The sequence below is a fragment of the Coptis chinensis genome, chromosome 2 (genome assembly GCF_015680905.1).
Source record: "Coptis chinensis isolate HL-2020 chromosome 2, ASM1568090v1, whole genome shotgun sequence".
Classification (NCBI taxonomy): domain Eukaryota; kingdom Viridiplantae; phylum Streptophyta; class Magnoliopsida; order Ranunculales; family Ranunculaceae; genus Coptis; species Coptis chinensis.
This window is the reverse complement of record NC_141457.1, coordinates 89,408,600-89,430,451: the sequence shown is the minus strand read 5'-3', so window position 1 is coordinate 89,430,451 and position 21,852 is coordinate 89,408,600. Positions and strand designations below refer to the sequence as shown.

At 36.1% G+C, this 21,852-nt stretch overlaps 2 protein-coding genes and 1 long non-coding RNA gene across 3 annotated transcripts; 1 reads left to right on the top strand and 2 right to left on the bottom strand.

Moving 5' to 3' along the window:
• The first annotated feature begins 1,908 nt into the window (after positions 1-1,908).
• On the top strand, positions 1,909-3,669 carry LOC147518753 (uncharacterized). Its single transcript, XM_086593999.1, has 4 exons — positions 1,909-2,374; positions 2,608-2,949; positions 3,008-3,260; positions 3,438-3,669. The coding sequence occupies exons 1-4, from the start codon at positions 1,909-1,911 to the stop codon at positions 3,667-3,669; spliced, it is 1,293 nt and encodes a 430-aa protein (XP_086450125.1).
• A 1,100-nt stretch (positions 3,670-4,769) lies between these two features.
• LOC147518752 (uncharacterized) lies at positions 4,770-5,281 on the bottom strand. Its single transcript, XR_015214121.1, has 2 exons — positions 5,211-5,281; positions 4,770-5,130 (listed from the first exon to the last, which is right to left on the bottom strand). It is a non-coding gene; the product is annotated as an uncharacterized LOC147518752 (long non-coding RNA).
• Positions 5,282-12,348: 7,067 nt separating this feature from the next.
• On the bottom strand, positions 12,349-14,411 carry LOC147518751 (Pentatricopeptide repeat (PPR) superfamily protein). Its single transcript, XM_086590504.1, has one exon. The coding sequence runs from the start codon at positions 14,401-14,403 to the stop codon at positions 13,012-13,014; it is 1,392 nt and encodes a 463-aa protein (XP_086446630.1). The 5' UTR covers positions 14,404-14,411; the 3' UTR covers positions 12,349-13,011.
• Positions 14,412-21,852: the final 7,441 nt, after the last annotated feature.

The window sequence follows — 21,852 nt, the reverse complement described above, 5'->3', positions numbered from 1 at the left end:
AGCTTCAACTTGGATGTCCCAAAGCCAACGCGCCTGGTTGAATATCTATTATGTAACCCTTTATACAGTAAGCTATATGGCATAATAATTTGAAGTTCATAAAGAAACCAATTAATTGCATTAAATATCATGTACTGATGTACTTCATAGTTTATGATGTAAATGGCCATGTACAGTCCCAAAAAACAAAATCAAAGATAACTGATGTAAATGGTCATGGAAATTGAAGTTCTTTTAAAACTTTGTCTTGGGTCTATCGCACACTAACTTTACATTAGTGTATCGATGTATTCAGGCAATCAATCGACATGTATTCGACCTTTACCCCCTCCCAGAGTTAGCTTCTTCTTAGCTGGATCGAGTTTGGTAATAAGCAATTCGTTCTTGTCAATATCATCACCTCATAGAAGACATCAGATATCGGAATCTGATTCTGCCCTAAACAAACCATCCCCAGTACTACAACCTTGGACAAAGAAGAGCATTCTCTTCCACCATCAAAGCATGCGTCGAGTCAGACGTTCTCTTATCCCAAACTACCACCAACTCACCAATGCTATTACACTCAAGCAGTCATCAATGGTAATAGCATGCATACTCCAGATGTTAATCTTTTTTCCTTTAATTATCTCCAGATGAATTTTGTGGTATTGGGGTTGGATCTCTCCATTAGCTGCTTGGAAACTACATAGAAAGTCTGTAGTTTTCTTGTTAATTATTCCGTCTTAAGCATGAGCTCTGGAAGTTGTTTAAAAATGTACCATTGTATTTGCTTTAGCCAAAAGGTTTACATTAAATTTCCTTTTGGTGCAGGTGTTAATGTTCTATGTGGAATGGGACTACTTTCAACGCCCTACGCAGTCAAAGAAGGATGTTGGATAAGCATATGGATACTACTTATGTATCACCTTTGCCAGCTGGCCAGCAATGTTTATCCAAGAAATGGGGCTCAGCCCCTTGGGTTGAATCCGGATGAGTGTAAACCCCTTCATATTGGCCCATACCACATAACCTCCCTATTTATCGACTCATATCACAAAAACCCCCTGCTTTCCAATATCAGCGAAATTCCATTCCGATTTCTATTTCCTATTTTATTTTATTACCTTTTTTACCCTTCTTCCATATTCATGATTTGGCATGAATTTCTGAGTTAAATTGCTTGGATAACATGATTTGGCCATGAAAATTTAAAAGTTAAATTGCTGAACATACTGTTTCGGTGGTGATATTGACTATGTAAAAATACATTTACATATGTTCATCAATTTGATTTTGTTGTTTTTTGCAAATGCAGACATGGATGGGACTGCTCTTTTTACTATTATGTACGATACGCAAATTATGAGTGTCCGTGTCGGGACTAACGGTATGATTTCTGATTTGAAGTGTACGATTTCTGAAAAGTGGCCAGACCTTACTCCATTGTCTATAGAACTGTCTTTTGTAAGGAATTCAAAGCGTATTGTGATAGATACTGACTCGGAGCTTCAATCCCTTGTTTGCTTCAATTTGGTTAAAAGTCTTGATACATTTTTTATAACAGCATCGTCAAGAGGATTTTTTGCTTTGTGTGACGCTGGTTCTAGTTCTAAAGTCTCTCTTCAGGCTTCTAGTTCTTGTACTTCTAGTTCTTCTATGTCTTCTGCTACATACGATGAAAAATATGTTAATGTCGCTTCTTTGCCTATTTTGACTGGTGTGGGACAGAAATTTCCTGGCGGTGCTGCCAATTTTCGTGTTGAGCTTTTACGCCATTGTCTTGTTAATAATTACAGAGTTCTTATTAAGAAGAATGATCCTGATAGAGTCATGGCTGAGTGTTATTTGAAGACTGAAACCGGATGTCTATGGAGAGTTCACGCATCCAAGAAGTATAAGATGCCGAAGTTCTTTTAAATAAAGACAATGGAAGCAAAGCACACATGTGGAGCTGGATTTGCTGACGTTAACAATCCCCCAGTGAATAGTAAACTTGTAAAGAGTATTGTTTTAGATATGGTGAGAGACAAGCCTTTGATTAAGCCAGGTGAAATCATTGACTATTTTCTAAGGGTATATAGTGTGAACTTGAATTATTACTTTGCGCATACCGGCATAGATCTTGCATTGAAGGAGATACATAGGGACTATGCTTTATCTTATCATCAGTTACATTGGTATGTTGGAAAGTTGAAAGAAACCAATCTAGAAAGTCATGTTGTTTTGGAAAAAGAATCAACAACAGGAAAGTTCAAGAGATTATTTGTTGCATTTGGTGCTTGTATTCACGGCTTTAACTTCTGTCGTCCTATGCTTTGTTTGGATGGAACTTTCGTGAAAACAAAATACAAGGGGTGTGTCTTGTCAGCTACTACCAAAAATGCAAATGGGGGTATGTCTTTTTAAGTTTGTGAATTTTTACATAGTAGTTTATAGTAGTTTGTAAAACTGAACAAGCATAAACTATAAAAATTTACGTTCACATCAGATGTTTAGCCTATGCATTTTAATATTTACATAATAATTTAGCATATGAAAATTTATTTTTATATATATGAGTTAAGTTTTCATAATGAGTATGGTACACAAAACCAAATCAGTAATTGATGTTTATTTGTGTTCCAGGTATTTTTCCAGTAGCTATGGCGGTTGTACTTTCTGAAACTGATGATAATTGGGATTGGTTCTTGGAGCAACTTAGGTTGGTGGTCTCCAAAGATCGTAGGCTAACTTTTATATCTGACAGAAACCATGGTCTACTCGTGGGTGTCCCTCGCGTTTTTCCTAATTCTCATCATGGTTATTGTTTGTGGCACCTTAAAAATAATCTTAATTCAGCTATGCCCAGCAACCATTGCTTCCGCTTGCATACCCTTGATCTTTTTTCAGACCTTGCCTATGCTGGGACGCACCATGAGTTTGAGAAAGTGATTGCTAGCTGTTTTTCGAGATGTTTGCGGCAGTCAAGTGAAAACATTTTTGTCCACCATAAGTTATGAGCATTGGTGTAATGCTTATTTTCAAGGAAATAGATATGGCGATATGTGTTCCAATATTGCGGAAAGCTTCAACTCTTGGATCCTGCTAGAACGGCACTTGCCTATCACTGCAATGGTGGACAAGATCCGTGGAAAAATTATGAAAATGATGTCTGATCGGCGGGAGTTAGCTAGGAGCTGGACTACTATCTTATGTCCATCTATGGAAACTTTATTGGCTGAGAGGATTGAGGTGGGGAGAAGTTGGGTGGTCTCAAGTCAAGGGAGGGTATTTTTGAGGTGCGTGCTACTCATACTCACTTGGTTGACTTGAATAGAAGTCACTGCTCTTGTAATTGGTGGAGAATCGAAGGATTCCCTTGTGCACACGCACTGCGCTCCATTTTGGCTGATGGATTGAATGTGTATACCTACATATTGTGATAAATTCTTCTATTCTCAAACATTCCGTGATAGTTATTCAAGAGCTATAGTACCTGTGGAGAACAGTAAATTGCCTGCTAAGATACCAAGTGTGCCTAATTTACTACCTCCGGATCTGAAAAAGAAGATGGGGAGACCAGACAAGAAATGGAAACACAGCACGGGTGCTACAAGAGGTAGGAAGAAGAACAAGGGCCCTTGCTATGGCCATCGCAACCCAAGAGTGGGCTCCACTCCTACAACATGCTCTGTACCGGTTCAATGAATTTTTCATCTATTCTTTGATGTTGCTCGTATATGAAAAACAAGATGTTGATGAACTTGTTGGATTTTATAGTTTGATGTTGGATTTTATATGTTATGTTTTTTAGTTGGAGAATGAAAATATAGTTTTACATAGTAACTTTTGGGGATGAAATTAACCTGACACCTAACAACTTTATGTAAATGTACTTTTACATAGTCATTATATATGTAAATATATATTTACATAATATCTTTTGGGATTGAAAAGTTACAGAGAGACCAAATATATGTAAATCTAGATTTACATAGTCATTATATATGTAAATCTATATTTACATAGACACTAAAGCTTTGCTTTGCAATTTAGTAGATGTTTGAGCTAGCTTTGCTATCCAATTTAGTAGATGTTTGAGATGAAATGGTGATCAGTTGGATTCATATATACTAAATATGTCCACTGCAGGAGTTTAGTTTGTCGTCTTCCCAATTTGCAAAACCTTGGACGACAACGAAAGAGCAAAACTTGTGCATGCATGATAACTCTTGGCTTTAACATAAAATGGACATATACAAAGGTAATAAATAATGAAATGGACAAGAGGCTGTTATATCGAAGGGAGGTTATGAACAAGAGCGAAGAGTGATTGAAGCTATACTACTCATTTTATCGAACCCAAGAGTGAGTGAAGCTATTCCTTTTGGGGTGTGCCCGATGTCTATGCAAAACTCCTCCGGTATGCAAATGTCAAGCATATAACAGGAGAGAATTTACTGGTAATTAGATTTTCTTTGTTGGGTCAAAAACTGAAAAATGTTACATTGTAACAGTTGCCTGATCTGGATGAGTTTCATACAAGAACAAGCTTTCTACAAAAAAAACATCATTAACCTAAAGGCTCACCTGTCACCTACAATCCAAAATCACCTAACCAGTAATTTATAGCAAGCATGGTTCCAGAAACTTAATTTGCTGTTGTTAATGCTTTGTGTAGTTTGCTAAATGCATAACCTACTTTCAGTTGCACATTAAAAGATCAAGAAGCACATATTAAATTTAAAAGAGCATAACGACCTAAAGAGTTGAAAAACAAATTAAACATAATTGACAGTAAATATAAATGCATAAAGAACCACATTATATATAAACGCAATCTGAAGTTAGTTGCAGAATATGCAGAACAATATTAAACAACTCCAACACATTAACAGTAACATTAGATCATAATCGAACACTCCCGAGTTAGAATGGTTCTAATGTTTTAACACAAATAAACACATCGTAATCAACTAGAAATACGGAAAATCAGTTCTTCATTTCTTGCATTCTTCTTTTGGATCCCATTTTTCTTGTTGGCTTGATACGATCTCATATGTCAGGTTAACCATCAATTATTTCGCGGCTTCTAGCGTTATATCTTGGATAGCTTTTCCACATATTATAGCCTTCACAAACAAAATGACGAAGAAACCACAATCTGAACTGAAAATGCAAAAAAATAAGTTTAAGATAAGAGATAAGAGATTAAAAAGACAGTTAAGTTTGGAAAGTTAAGTTCTTACGATTCTCCTTGTTGTGGGCATGCTCCAACTGTGATATCTTTCATCAAATCCACATCTGGCAACCTTAGCTCGGCGCCTACATCTAATAGCTTCCACCACCCTCTCTTGCTGCATTAAATTGAACAAAAATTACCAAAACTATAAAATATATATATATATATATATATATATATATATATATATATATATATATATATATATATATATATATGCAAATCTATATTTACATAGTAACTGACCTATGTAAACTTAAATTATCCATTGAACATTTGACGTAAAGCTAGACCAATATTTTCTCTCAAGCTTAGATTTTCTAAAATGAGTATCTACGAGTTAAAGATGCGAAATATGCGGACAAGTAAAGTGTCTTTTTTGACATTTTTGTATTATTTCAGTACTATAGAAAAATTGACATTGTGATTTATGAGGGGTCGATTTCCCTTGTCGTGTTAAATATGTAAACAACTGCTTCTTCAGTCCGTGCCCTCCGGTGATTAGAGGCTCTTAAACTCGATCTTAATACTAGAAACTAGAAAGAGTCAACAACAACAACTTGCGGCATGTACCTAACTCAAACATCATGCATGTATGCAATGACTTTATATATGGAACGTAGAGAGCACTCTGTCTGAAACAAACGAGACCACTACTAAAATTTCTAACAAAATTGATAGGCCAGATAATCTCAAAACTACTCATTTTATCGAACCCAAGAGTGAGTGAAGCTATTCCTTTGTCTGCCCGATGTCTATGCAAAACTCCTCCAGTATGCAAATGCCAAGCATATAACAGGAGAGAAATTACTGCTAATTAGATTTTATACAAGAACAAGCTTCCTGCAAAAAACATCATTAACCCAAAAGCTCACCTCTCACCGACAATCCAAAATCACCTAACCGGTAATTTATATCAAGCATGGTTCGAAACTTACTTTCTTTGTTGTTAATGCTTACTGCAGATTGATAAATGCATTACAATAGTCCCATTGTAAATATATTGTAAAACCGACCTATGTAAATATAGATTTATATAGTAACCCGACCTATGTAAATATAGATTTACATAGTAACTTAAAATAAAATTTCACTTACCAACATTTGGCATCTTCTAATGGAATGTATTTCTTCTTCTCGTAGTTCCTTGGCCTTAAAAAGTCATCATAGTCGTCCATTCCCAATTCAAAGTATCAACATGAAGCAAAGTCCAAATTGATAACTATTTTTGAATTTTCTTAACTTGGGACTATTTATGATGAAAAATAGATGAGCGACCTCGTTGTTAACTGTTTTAGGACATCGTGACATAGACTTTCATGCCTTGTTTTCGGTTATCTCTTAAAGCCAGCTACAACAAATAAGAACAACAACATCTTCATGCCTTGTATGCATATTCAGTTGAATTTATATATTCAACTTCAGTAATTAAATTACATGGAAGATGCTTACCCATGCAAATGATGAGAAATGGAGAAGATCTAATTAGCTTTTTCACTTCCTTAGAGAGTTGGAAGTGCACGTACCAATCAATGATCCACCATAAACAGTACGAAAAATTACTAAATTGCAAGTTTTTTCATTTCAAAAGATTTGAGTAATCAAAAGATTTACCTTGTCACTGATAAAGAAGTTCAACATCAGGTGGTTCACGTGTTCCCCCTGTATTTTCAAGTGCATTTGAATGTCCATCCACGCAATTGTACTGCAATATGCATACACGATCAAAACAATTTGTGCAATTACATAGGCGATAAGAAAAACTTACAAATATTTATGAAAAGTAAATTTTATACGGGTTTGCTTTTCTGAAAAAAACTTTCCACCAAGCGGCAACTTCTTTTTATCAAGTAGACTCCACGGCTTGGTTGAATGTGGTTTTGACATAGGCTTTCCCTCTGGTAGGGGGTGGTGGAGTCTCGAAATCATCTACATCAATCACTGGTTCATCATCATTCAAAGAACTTTAGTATTCCTTTTTGCTTCTTAAGATTTCTAACCGATATATTGTTGATGTTTTCTTCATCCGCTCCCTTTCTTTCACTTTCTTAACCATCGAGTTAGGTTTTCCCTCACCTTTTTTCCTCCTCCTCATCATCGACTTTGTCTCATTTGCTTTCCCCTCTTCTCCATCGGCTTTCGGATTTTTTTCTTTTCACCAACTTTCCACATGTCTCTGTCTCGGACAACTCTTCCTTTTTCAGCCAACTCTTCACCGGACAACTCAGATTCTTCCTTTTCAGCCAACTCTCCACATGTCTCTTTCTCGGACAACTCTTCCTTTTCAGCCAACTCTTTCTCGGATAACTTCGGACTCTCTTTTTGCCCTCCTCTTTTTGGATTCTTCCTTTTCAACCAACTCTTTTCGGATTCTTCCTTTTCACCAAATCCACATCTCTGTTCTCTACCCCTTCAACCATATCTACATCTCTATGTTCGTGATTTTCAAACATATCTTCTAGACTCTCTTCACAAACTATTTTCGTCAGTCTACCAATTTCACCCTTTAAATATTTAGTAAGTTTCCTCAACTCTTCATTCTCCCTCTTCAACTCAGCATTTTCCCTCCTCAAGCTTTCAGCTTCACTTTGGTGGTGTTCAGGGTATAATGCCTCTTTCTCTTCCTCGGCCAGTTCTAATTTTACTTTGATGTTGCAATTAGGAACATTTTCTAGCTTGAAAGTTTTTAGTACTTCATCCGCTAGTCGTTCCATCGACCACTTTGCAATCCGTGGGAAGCAAGTCTCGCGGACTGGCTCACAAAGTTTCACATGCTCACACAAAAAGTATGACAAAGTTCCATCGACCACATTTTCATATAATTCTTTTTCCAACATATGACATATGACATCTGCATTGGATATGTAAATTTCAATTTTCATATGCAAATATAGATTTTCATATGTAAATTTCTATTTTCATATGTAAAATTGTAGTTTCATATATATAGTAATGTGGTCGGTCATCCCTAACTAACTCTCTAATTACCCGACTAACATGAATTCTGTCAAAAATAATGTTATGATAAAAGTAAAACTAGATCTCCACCAAAAACACTGATTGACTGATCAATGATAAGTTTATAACTGGCGTTGTACAAACTAGATTTTCAGGAATACAGACCCAGTTAGGTGACAAAATTTTTAGATTTCATCTACAAATTTGAAGGACCAATCCAGAAAACATCCCTCTAAATTACATACGAAAACAGACATGCATATGTGAAAACAAAATTACATACGAAAACAGACATGTTATTATATTACCAACATATGACATATGACATCTGACACATGCTTATGCAAATGCATATTCTCTTTTATCATGTGAGGTGATATATGCTATGAAAATATAACTATGCATATGTCAGAAAACAAACTAAACTTACCAAAAGCTGAATAATGCATCCTGAAATTTTGAACGGACTTCTGCTATCCCACTTTTGAATTTTTTCAATCGGTTAAAGTGAACCGAGGCAGACCCATGACACACTCCACATAGCTTCCAAAGTCTCAACATGCTTTGGGAAGGACCAAGCAATTCCACTCGCACCACTACTTACAAAAAATTGTCATCACGGAAAAATGGCGAGTAGTCTCACCACATCTTCAATGTCAGGTAGGGTCTGTTGAATCTATAATCTGGTTCAAGATTTCTTTTACAACCGTTGTTGTTATCTTGTTAACTCTAGAGAAACGTCTCAGCGGGGAATGGTGATCCGAAATAGCTTCGTCTATTCTCGTTCGATTTGGAAAACAACAACTTTTCCCATCAGGAAGCCCAAAAAGTTTCGACCACATCGGATGGACATAAAGACACAAACTTACTTCCTATCTTAAACTTTTGCCTCTCCTTGCACCAAGTCGCTAACAACTTTATAATGATGTGGCTTGGTTTCTCTAACATTCTACTATCGACCTTTCCATCGACAAAAACCATAAACAGATGACCAAAAGGAGTTTCTTTCATCTTGGTGATATGAATATCCCTAATTCTTCCCTTCAAATCTTGTACAAGATTTAACATTAGCAATGCAGAAGAACGAAATACCTTGTTAGAACCAGTAAATTTTACGTCCTGCTGCAATACAAATTTCGAATATGTAAATACAAATTTCGTATATGTAAATACAAATTCAAATATGTAAATACAAATTTCAAAATATGTAAATACAAATTTTAAAAGATGACCAAATACAAATTTCAAATATGCAAATACAAATTCACTTGTGAAAATACGAATTCATACACACATATATATGAAAATGCATATTTATATCATAAATTAAGCATTTTCACCTTATATTTCGTTTATTTACAAACAAAATTGAAAAAAAAATATAATTTTTACCTTCGATTTGGTCTTTTTTTTATTAGTAGTTGATTTCGATTTGGAAACTTTCGATTTTTTTGTTTTAGTGGGTGTTTCTCTCTTATTTTTTGGTTGTTTTTTCAATTTTGCAGGATAATTAGGGTTTACAGGAATAGAGAAAGCGGCGAGAAGAAAGAGAGAAGGTAAGTTTGAGATCTAGGGTTTTATGTGTGGGGGGTATTTTGGTCTGTTTGGGTATTTTAAAAAAATAGGGGGTTTTTATGGGTTAGTACGTAATGAGGGGGTTTTTATGCTGGTCATGTATCAACCAGGGAGATTAAACCCAAAATCTGAATGTTTATCCCCTCCATAATGTCCTTCTTCAGTAACTGAATATTAAGAGTTTGCTCCATAATGCCTATCATGAATTGAACCAAGTCTGCATTCCATAGTTCCTGCCTGATAGGATTGTGGTGCTTGCAAGCTTTCATAACTGATTTGAGATCCAAGACAGGTAAAGAAGCTTTAAAGGTTTGAGCCAACCAGCACCTCATATCTCTAGTAACGCCACATTCGAGCAAGTGTTGGGTGCTTTTTCTTACGCCTTCCCACACAGTCTACACCTAGATGCCAGCTTTATGCCCTTCTGTTGAACTCTATCATCAGTTGGGTATGCTTTTTGAATCAGTTTCCATACAATCCCAGAAGCTCTCTCGGGTGTACATGTTTGTTCCAAACCCATCCGTGCCATTTTACTTTCACTTTTTTTTCCCTCAAAACTTGAAATGCTTCTTTAACTGAGAAAGAACCATCTCTTGCAGGCTTCCAAATCCATGTATCCTTTAGGTCACCAGAAGGAGGAAGGAGTGCTTGCACATCAATACCAGCTCGAGTGAGAACATCACATCAATACCACCATCAACTCCTTCTATCTTAACCTCCTCCCATATATTTTCATCCTCGTATTTTAAGAATTTGGTTTAGTAATTTTTAGGAATTTTATTTTATCCTCTTATTTTATTAGGATTTGTATGAAAGGTTGGAAGGGGTGTTTGAAGAAATTTGTTTATACTTGTGTTTTGATATTTGAGGAAGACCAAATAAATAAATAATAAAAAAAGGAGAAAGTAGCAAATCTAGGGAGGTCTAACTAATTTATAAAATTGCCTTATTTTTTTAAGAGTATGAGGATGTACGGTTTAGAAAATAAAGACATAAGATGAGGAGAGAGATAAGGTGCGAGCTTTTATATATAGATAGATAGATGCCAAGGTATCTGATTTTGGGTTAGCCAGGTTTATTGACAGATATCAAAGCGAAGTGTTAACCACATTGAGGGGTACAAGAGGTTATTTGGCCCGAGTGGTGTCGAACAGAAGTATATTAGGGAAAGTTGTGTGTATAGCTTTGGCGTAGTCGTTTTGGAAATAATGTGTGGAAGAAAGAATTTGGATTACTCGCTGCCTGAAGAAAGTGAATGTCTCCTTCAGCTAGTGAAGAAAAAAGCAGAAGACCAATTATTTGACGTGGTTGATAAACAAATTGAGGGCGTGCACCAATACAGAGAAGAAGCAGTCAAGATGATAAAGATAGCTACTTGGTGTTAACAGGGTGAATGCGCTAAAAGACCGTACATGTCGATGGTGATCAAGGTTTTAGAGGGTGTAATGAATGTGGAGAATATCTCAGATTATAGCTTCTTAACCTTGATACCAGTGGAGCTTCCCAAGGAAGTTAATTCATGCGCTTCAGCTCCACAAATGGCATCCATCCTATCAGGACCAAGGTGACATACTCAACAAAAGAGTGGATTCCTATCATGGCCTGCAGCTTAATTTTCTTCTGCTGTGCTTCCTTTGGTTGTTCGTAGTCCATTCGGGTCACCCTGTCTTACTAAAAGTGAAGCACTAATCTTCTAAATCGGATGTTTGTAAGCCTGCAATTGCTTCACATTTATTCAGTCATTTTTCATCATGATAGCGTAAAATGTTTGTACACGTTCTGCTTTTTTTTTTGGATAAACCATACTTTCTATTTATCAACTAATACAGAAATTACACCAAGCAAACAAGGCAAAGCATATTACATGGAACAAGTAACATAACAATTACATTAATAGTAAAACTATGAAAACTTCTCCTAAGTCCTAACAACATCACATCCAATCCGCCATCAACATAGAATGTTTAACCTGTATCCACCTCACTACCACCACTACCATCCATTCAATGCTCAAATCTCCATACCGCATCTTCAAAAACCAAGACCTGAAGGTCCTAATCACCATATTGACGCTTTCAAAAGAAAAAGCCCCACCAAGTGCACTACAACGGCGCGGTGGTGGCCTGACATTAATCCTTGCCAAGGCATCGATACACCAGGGCGTTCGGAGAATAGTCATTAGTCCCTTGACAGAATGCTTCTTTGCTGTGAAAGGTTTCTGCCAACACTACGTCCTATAGGTTTTTGTGCCAATATATAGGCATGATACATGGTAAAACATTTTTGTACCGGACGAATTAGAATTCTGTAATGTTGATAACCTAGTGCAAGTGCGATGAAATTTCTATGTGAATATTATGACATGATAAGAAGTAAATAATTTCTTTTTGTAAGTAAATAAAGCGGAAATCGATCTCAAAGAGTTTATGTATTATAGCGTAACCGAGCAGTGGCCTTTAGGAGTTATTTAGGGTCCTGTCAGGTTTACAGTATCAAGTTTAGCCTTCCGTTATGTTTTGATATTTTTCAATCAGCACACTCACTTATGATATGTACAACGTCTTTCTCATGTCGCGTAAAACAAATTTCCGTAATGTTTGAAAAATCTAAAATTCTAAATATATGGCTCAAGATTAATAAAATCTGATAAGCAGTAAGACCTGACCTGCCTGATATCTGAACATTCACGTAAAAGTAGATTCTCTGCAACCAGGCATTATAATAACTTCCCGGCTCACAGGAAACACTTACAAGTTCAGGATCACAGCAATGCACCAAATCAATGTTTACATTAATGTAATTACTTCAGCCAGTAACTTGATAGTGGTCAAGAGCCGTATAACTTCTGATGATACACAAAGTAGAGCTGTACATACCAAACCTAAGAGCCAGACTGGGACTGTAACATGGCTTAGACTCCCACAGGGCAGCAATTTAGAGTAACTGACCACAGGTGAAGTGCTGGAGCCAGCAACGCAGTGTAAATTAAGTAGAGCCTTCAAGGTCTTTTTCAGTCACATAAAAGCACTGCAGACACTTAAACTCTTCAATATCTTGATTCTCAAAAGTGGATAGAAATATTACCGAAGGATAACGCCTAATACTGGTTGCATATCCCCTTGAACGCAAAGCGAAAAGTGCAACTGTGCAAAACTGATTACCTTGGCAAGAAGCATGCTACTGAAGTTCGAAAAGGAGATAGTAACTGCCCACATACAGAGATTACTGAGGCAAGTGTACGCATAAAAGAAATCCCGACAACCTGTAGCTTTCTTTTACAGTATAATCAAAGCATCCACAAGCTCACATGAACTCAACTTTTCGGCCCTCGTGCAAATATAAATAATCACGGTCCTCCAAATATCCAAATCAATAACATTTCTTTTAGCCAAACTATTCAAAACTGATCCTAACAACTTCATTCTTCCTTCCCGACACAACCCATCCACAAACGTATTTACACTTCCAACACAAGGAACATGTCCCTTAAACAACATCTCATCCAAAATAAACTCAGCTTCATCAAACTCAGCTTCATCACAAAGTCCATCAAAAAGTGTTCGATACGTCACAACATCAGGAACACAACCATTCCTAGGCATGTCTTCAAACAAATCAATTGCTTCTTTCACCTTCCCCTCCTTACATAACCCAGAAACAATCACATTATAACTAATAACATCTGGTTTACATCCCTTCTCCACCATCTCCTTCAAAACCCCAAACGCCGATTCAAAATCCTTCTCATTACAAAATCCCGTTATCATCACATTATACGTCACAGTATCCGGTACACATCCATTTCGCCTCATTTCCTCCAAAACACCATTAACCTCTCCCTTCCTACCACTCCCCAAAAGTCCACTAATCAAAGTATTATAAACCGCAGAATCCACACCCAAGTTCATTTCCACCACCATTTCTTCCTTAACCTTAAACACTAAATCCATTTCCTTAACTTTACAAAGCCCTTTAATCAACGACGTATAAACACACACATTACCCTCTAACCCATACTTTCTAACCATATCCTCTTTCAACTTAAAAGCTTCATCTAACTTGCCATTCAAGCAAAGCCCATTTATCAAAGTAGCAAACGTAACATTATTCGGACTAATCCTATTTTTTATCATTTCATTAAAAAGTTTCCAAGCATCATCAAATGAGTTACATAAACAACATGCATTAATCAAAATATTATAACTACATACATCAAAAACATAACTACCATATTTATCTACGTTTAAATAAATATCTCTAATTTTACTAAACTGTTTACATTTTAATAACGCGTTTAATAACGTGTTTAGAGATTTTACCGTGCGGGTACAACCAAATGATGGGATTTTATAGTACATGGTCAAAGCTTGGTTTGGTAATTTTGACCGCCCGTAGAAAGTAATTATGTTACAGAATATTATTTCTTTTGGTGTGAACCGGGTTTCTTGGTTTAATTGGGTTAGAATTGTTTCGAGTTCGGTGAACATTTTGGCTCGGCCTAGTTTTGTTATTATGAGGTCGTACGAAAGTAGGCTGTAGCGAAATGGTTGACCAGGGTTTGGGTTTGGGTTTTGGAAGAGTTGGAGAGCGAGGTTTGGGTTTTTTTCGTTGCGGAGAAGTGTGGAGAGTCGGAATGGGGAGATTTTTGCAAATTTTTGTAGCAACATCGGAAAGGAGTGTTGAGTGAACAAGTGGTGTAACTGATTTTCCTCTATATATAGATGGACTTGGGTTGGGCTTTCACGATAGGGGTTTAATTGGGCTGACTCAAATCCAGTCATTCTAGAGGCAACACAAAAGGTGTTGAAATAATGAATGCAATACATGCATTTTTAAAACATGTAGATAGGATGCAGTTCTTACATATAAATGACTCTCATAGTCTCATAATTCACTTTTTTGAATCTCTAAGTTTTATGAAATATGTGTGGTTCTATTGTAAGTTTGTAACTATTATGATTTACGAGTGGAGGAAATTGAATATACGAAAAAACATTAAGACCATTTTGCTTTTGTGTTTTACAAATTACAATAGCTTGGTTGATAATGTATGCACTCTTAGCACTACAACAGCATGTGGTACCAAACCAAGGTCCATTCGAAGATAATCAAGCACCAGAGGAAAACACATGTACCGAAAGTCCGAAACACATTTATGAGAATAATTGTACGACTTCTTAAGTATAATGTCATTTTATTTATAGCCCCACGGGCCACGGCAGTCATTTACAATGGTGAAGGTTTTCGTCAAAGAGAAGATATAATTTTTTTTTTCAAATCATTTTTCTACATTGTGAAACTAGATATAAATATATAATTCATTGCCTAATTCATTATCCAAGTTTTTTGTCTCCATGCACCTCATACATACAAACTTTAATTTGCCAAAAAGAGCATCTACACCCGACACCACCTGCCAATGTCCAGCTTGAAGGCCTTGAAGTTGCTCAAGAAGGCAAAGAATCTAATTTACATGTTGAAAAGAAAATAAAGCTGGATCATTCCCAACTTTCCAATCCCATCTCTGTAAAGTTGGATAGGCAGATGGTACAACAGTGTTTAGTTAGGCAAAGCAAACAGACTGCCCGCTGCCACAAAAGTCAATATCATGTCTCCTTTTGTTGCATCATGATTCATGAAAGCCTGGCTTATATCTTCTTCAATACTCTATCTTTGCACAATTAATTGGACCGGTACCCACTACCCACCCTTCTGCTGAAAGACTATGCGTCGTCGGATCTGATTCACATGCAACGCAACCTCCATCCATCTAAAGAAAGAAAAACACTGAATGTCCTTGGCTGGTTTCATGTTTATTAGTTATTTCTCACGTTCGGAGTCATGTCATCTGTCCTATAGATGTACGACGCTATCAAAATTATACTGCAAGCTTTTATATTATCTGAGACGTAAACAAATATATTTAGTTTGGATTAGTTTTTGCCAGCAAATTAATTGAAATGGACGATAACAGTCTGGAATACTATCCTCCATCTTCTAGGAACAAGATGATTTATATATATAGGAATCCAATTTGAATTTTGCGCAGATACACATTTTTTATTTACCATAAAGATACTCTTTCATTAGTGATAATTAGATAATACCATCTGCCTAATCAGACAAGCAGCATAATAACAGAACAATGTCATGGATGATGGACCTTCTCTTTACCATCACCTATATAGGCATATATCAAAAAATAATAACATTCAATGAAAAAACACGAAGGCATATATCAAAAAGTTAACCAAACCACATTCATTTAAATCTCTCTTTCTCTAGCACACTTACTCAGAAGTTACACATATTTCACATACCGGCCTATATCATAAACTCATTGGAGAATTAGCCCCACACATTAAAACAAATAACCTTGTATCTCCTTGCACGATTATTCTTCGACTTTAGTTTGGCAAACATATCGCTGTCGTTGCAAATATGTCCAGGGGAACTCAAAAACACACTTCTTTGAACTGGAGGTGACCATAATCCACTTTGTTCATAATCAAAGCCGAATTCTGATAAGTCGGAAAACTTTCCTAGAAGCCTATCTGATATACATTTTGAAACCAGCTGAACTTTTGGAGTTGAGGTTTCAGATGATGATGTAGGTTGAGATGAATCTGGAGAGATGGTCATTTGATGGAATAGATGACAATGGAAGTGGATCGAGTTAACTAGTTTGAGAGTTTTATAATGTTAGAGATGGTGGAGTTGGGTGGGGATTAGAAAGAAAGAAAGAACACTTGGTGGTTTTAAAGATGAAAGAGATGGTGGGGAAGAGTGTGTGATAAGGACATGTATGGTTGAATACAATGATAGGGAAGACGTGGGTAACATGATAATAGAGGTTTCCATTTGGCGTTTTACTTCTTGATTGCGAGTTAAGAGGATTTTATAATTAATTTGGGACAATAACCAAGTATACTGGATATTTGGATTGAAAAAACTATTGAGTCGGCTTTACTTGGGTGAAAATACGAGGTTTATCCTTGTAAGGAGCTCAAATTTTGTGGGGCTTGTGCCTGCATAACCGGGTGCATCAATGGTGAACGTGGACTCATAACAAAGATTAAGAGGAACGGTAGCACGCCATGTAATTGCCAATTGTATACATTCACATCATTTAGAAACAAATTTTTTTGTTGTGATATTCCAACTATGTACATGATAAATCAAATCTTAAGACAAGATGTGCATCGTGTAATGATTAACATTGTGACGAGTTTGTGTACAATCTGCGCTATAGACTAAGTACTAAACGAGTCCTCAATCTTGTAGTTCCCACCAGTTACCTCTAAAGGCAACACCTGCGCATGCCTTTCCTAATCGTTTCACATTTTCATTCGAGAAATCAAAAGAAGTGGAAAATCACAGAATTATGGAGAAAAAGCTTCAACTTCGACACAATTATTAGGTCAGACGTAGTTCCTCCTCTTCTTTATATAAGCAAAGGTGACTGCACCTAGGGGCGGCCCTGAGTTTTGGGGGGGCCCTAGGCGAGATCCTAAAGTGTGGCTCCTGCCGATAAATAATGAAAAATACATAAGTGTTAGAATTAACCCGATTTGGAGAGAACACCACACTAACTTAATATGTATTGAATCATTGAGAGAATGAGATAGAGAGAATTCTTATTCATTGAGGTGAGTTTTAATGGGAGGAGGTTACCTTTATATACAATTAGGTAACCTCCTTTCCAAGATAAAGGATTACCAGGATAAATACCAAGATAGAGAATTATCATGATAAACACCAAGATATAAGATTATCAGGATAAACACATATCAATGGTGGGCATCCATATAAGCCCACGGATTTCATAACACTCCCCCTTGGATATCCACCATTCATGTGAAAATTATAGTGGATGCATCTTTTGTAGCATTCTTCTGGATGCTCTATAACTATCCAATGACAGTTGCCTCATTAAAACCTTGCTAAGGAAAACCCAATGGAAAAAACCAAAGCGAAGGGAAAAATAGTATAACATTACTCAGAATCATTGTGACTTGCTTTATACTGCCTCATTAAAACCTTTACTAGGAAAACCCAGTGGGATAAAACCTAGATAAGGGAAAATAGTACAGTGCATATGTCTTGGGACACATTCTTCAGGATGCTCCCCCTGTTCTATTACTCCTCCTGATAAAGACAAGTCTTTATATGGCTTGGTGGTGAACTCTACGCATGCCGATCCCATATACAAGCTTTTGAAATGTATGCTTCGGTAGTGATTTAGTGAAGAGATCAGCAAAGTTGTCACTGGAACGAACTTGCTCGACCTTAATCTGCTTCTTCTTCTGAAGCTGATGAGTGTAAAAGAATTTTGGCGCAATGTGTTTTGTCATGTCTCCTTTTATAAATCCTTCTTGAATCTGGGCTATACAAGCTCCATTATCCTCATAAATAATACTGGGAACACCTGTTATAGAAGGTAATTGACAAGAACTACGAATATGCCCAATTAATAACCTTTGCCATACACATTCACGACTAGCTTCATGAAGAGCTAAAATTTCAGAGTGGTTAGAGGAAGTTTCCACTAAAGTTTGTTTAGTGCAATGCCAACAAATGGCAGCATTACCACTAAGAAATACATACCTGTTTGGGAGTGACCCTTGGCAGCATTACCACTAAAAAATACATACCTGTTTGGGAGTAACCCTTCTGAGGGTCAAATAGAAAACCAAAGACTGCATAGCCAACTAGATCATAGTCATTAGTGGAACCATAAGAATAAAATAGTTTCATACAAGTTATTCCATAAAAATATCTTAATATGTGTTTGATATCATTCCAGTGTGTAAGTGTATGTGCACAATTATATCTTGATAAGAAACTAATAGAAAATGTAATATATGATCTTGTGCACGTATTGTGCTAGATACATAAATGCTTCAATATCACTCAAGTAAAGTATTTTTAAGACCAAGAACTTCCTCATGTTCTTCCTTTAGTCGAAATGGATCCTTATCCAAATCCAAGTTCTGATCCGCACAACCATGTGCTTTGTCCATTTCATTTCAAAAATTTATAGTCAGCAGTTTTCTCTAATTCCTTAAGAGTCCTAATCAAGTTTATACCAACCAAACTTGCTGCTACTATATTGAATCCAACCTCGGATTTTACTATAGGTCCACACCACGTTTTTCAAAGAGTTTAATTATGCTTGAATAGCAAATTTCAGATTTGCCAATCTTTCCTTTGTCGACAAAACACGTGGTTCATTTATTTTTCATCATTGTCCTTTGATGTTCCAATAGCTATACCATAGCTAAATATGTCATCTATGATAAGTGTTTTCCTATCCCACAATTCACCTGAACATGCATGGAATATTGAGATCGATCTCTTCATTTTCAGGTACCTGTGCCTCTCCATGGGCAACCATATGCATTTCAATGAATTTTAGATACTTGCACAATTTCATTATTTGTTTATGGAGCTCCAGCCATTACCTGACTATTATTTGGACAAGATGGTTCTTCAGTTCTCCTCTCCTAGAAGCACGCTCTTTGGATCCTATAGGTTTACCACACTTTTAGCGTATAGTAGATTCATTTGCCGCCATGTTTGGACCCTGTCCAAATGGAACATCAATTCTAGCTGGCACATTCATGGTTACTTTTACCATATCATTAAATGCTTAGGCATTTTCTCTGCAACCACTTGCAAGTGTATCATTCTCCTTATCTCATATAGTCACATTCATTGTTTGGATCCTTAATGAGACAGAGGACGTGATCCAAGTTGCTTCACGTCGTTCCTTAGAGCAACCATTGCTCTTCTCCCCCTAACGACGGGAATATTGTCTCAGTAAATTGACAATTATGTAATACAGACTGTCTAAGTGAGCTTCTTGCTCCCAACGTTAGATATGATACACAATGTCTTCCTCATTTATGGGTATAGTCTACCAGACATATATCCATATATAATACTTTTCTCCATTTATATATTCATACATTTTAACATAAAGCAAAATAAATTTGTAAAGATTTATACTATCACAAGTATATTAAGAAAAATAAAACTTGAGATTCATAATAAGGAAATTCAAATTATTAACGACAATCCTGGCCTAGACTGTCCATGAAGAAAACACAATATTAATGGTAAACGTTCTATAAATTGGTAATAAAAATATAATTAACTAAATAAATCATTCCAAGAATGAAAGTTTGCTCATCAAACTTTCTCATTGCTATTTGGATCCTCATACTGAACCTCAAGGAAATCGGAACAATCCAAATGAGTACCATCATTAAAGGGTCACTCTTCCAATTCTCTATCACATTTGTTTCCATTTTCCTAGAGGCTTTATACTTTTCAACCTCTTCTATAAGAGCTCGGCAGTGTTTATGTAGAACTTCAAGTTCTTGAAAACAAAATAGCTATAAAAACGAATTGGGCCTACATAAATGACCACTGTAATGGGCTAAAACCAGACCAGTCCTTATGGGTTGGACCTGACCAAGTCGATATAGTCAATCAGACGATCTTGGAACTTCAGGTTCCTAAAAATTGAATCTTTGGAACTTCAGGTTCTTTAAAAAAAAAATAGATCTTGGAACTTCAGGTTCCTAAAAATTCGACCTTATAACTTCTGGTTCCTAAAAATTAAATCTTGGAACATTAGGTTCCTAAAAAAAATAGATTTTGGAACTTCGGGTTCCAAACAATTTAATTCTTGGAACTTCAGGTTCCTAAAAAAAATAGATCTTGGAACTTCGGGTTCCAAATATATCGTAGAACTTTAGGGTCTACATCATTGTTCAATAGTATACATAAAAAAAATAATAAAAAGAAAAAAAAAATCCTTAAATTAAAAACCCTAGCATGTAATTCTATGTTTTAATCCATCTCACAATATAAAACAAAGAATTGCATAGATTTGGTAAGGAATACGATACCTATCCGATTGAAAAATCAGATTACCACGTTTTGCTATTCGACGAGAAATTGGCCCATAAATAACTGTAAAACTAAATCAGCTCTGGATGAATTAGGATCCAAGCCATACACCGTTGGAAACTCTGAGTTATCCTTCTAATGCAATAAGCGGATTGCAAAACCGATCACCGAGTAGAAAGTTACAACTGTTTTCGTCATAAGTGTCTTTCTATTCCGAATTTCGAACTGTTTTTCTTTTCCGGTAATCTGTGAACCTCGAGCTCAGAAGTTGCTCACATGCAGGTGAAACCAATTGAGAGAGTTACAAAATAAATAATCATATCATCAAATAAAATAGACAGATTCTACCTCGCATCTCCACCATCCGTGGGCTTTGACCTTTAAAAGTTATTAGGCCCTTTATCCAGCAAAATATAACATGTTGTTATTATCGGTTTGCCAACTGTGTTTTACCGCATCGCATTCGCCTAACTAAATATCCTACCAAAATTTCTTGAACAACAGTACAATGCAAAAAACTGGTAATTAATAATCCAGACAACCAAATTAAGCTGAGTGTTTACCTCAATGATTTGATCAGCAATATGATATTTGGCCAATATAAAGTGATAAACAACAACATAAGAGTACATGATGTGGTGATGTGGATTACTTTGTGATCCACGTTGTGACTCGAAGCACATTGCACATAGTGATCAGGCTTTCACCGATTGAAGGTTTTACCTGATTGTGTTTGCTCAGATGGCTTGTTCAAATAAACGAGAAGTTTGGGTCGACTCCACTAAGGATTTTCCACATTTGTCCAAGGACCCTTTCAGTTAAATACAATATATTTTAGGAAAGTTTTCAACCATGCATTGTATAGGTGAAAGTTTTCAACTATTATTCTAATAAACGTGGTAGGCCTACCTCCTGTTTGATCTTTCTTTCATAACAAAGAAGTGTGATCCATAAGCACTTACTCATTTACATCATAGCTAATTAACAAATTACACCTGACTAAAAACTGAAGAAATGAGAAAATTTAGCATTGAAAAATTTAAGCACAACTTATCACGATATATCAAAAAGTATGCACTTAAAACTCGTTCTTTTGTAGTAAAGTTAAATTCGACAGTAACAAATTTAATACCAAAATACGAATTTAAATTCAATAGTATCGATTACGATTCATAATAACAAGTTAAATACATACC

Bases quoted from the DNA above. Each gene is read 5' to 3' on its own strand.
- LOC147518753 (XM_086593999.1), top strand. From the start codon at position 1,909: ATGGAAGCAAAGCACACATGTGGAGCTGGATTTGCTGACGTTAACAAT. The intron at 2,375-2,607 runs GTATGTCTTTTT...TTTGTGTTCCAG, and splicing joins TACCAAAAATGCAAATGGGG to GTATTTTTCCAGTAGCTATG. The intron at 3,261-3,437 runs GTGCGTGCTACT...ATTCCGTGATAG, and splicing joins CAAGGGAGGGTATTTTTGAG to TTATTCAAGAGCTATAGTAC.
- LOC147518751 (XM_086590504.1), bottom strand. From the start codon at position 14,403: ATGTTGCTACAAAAATTTGCAAAAATCTCCCCATTCCGACTCTCCACA.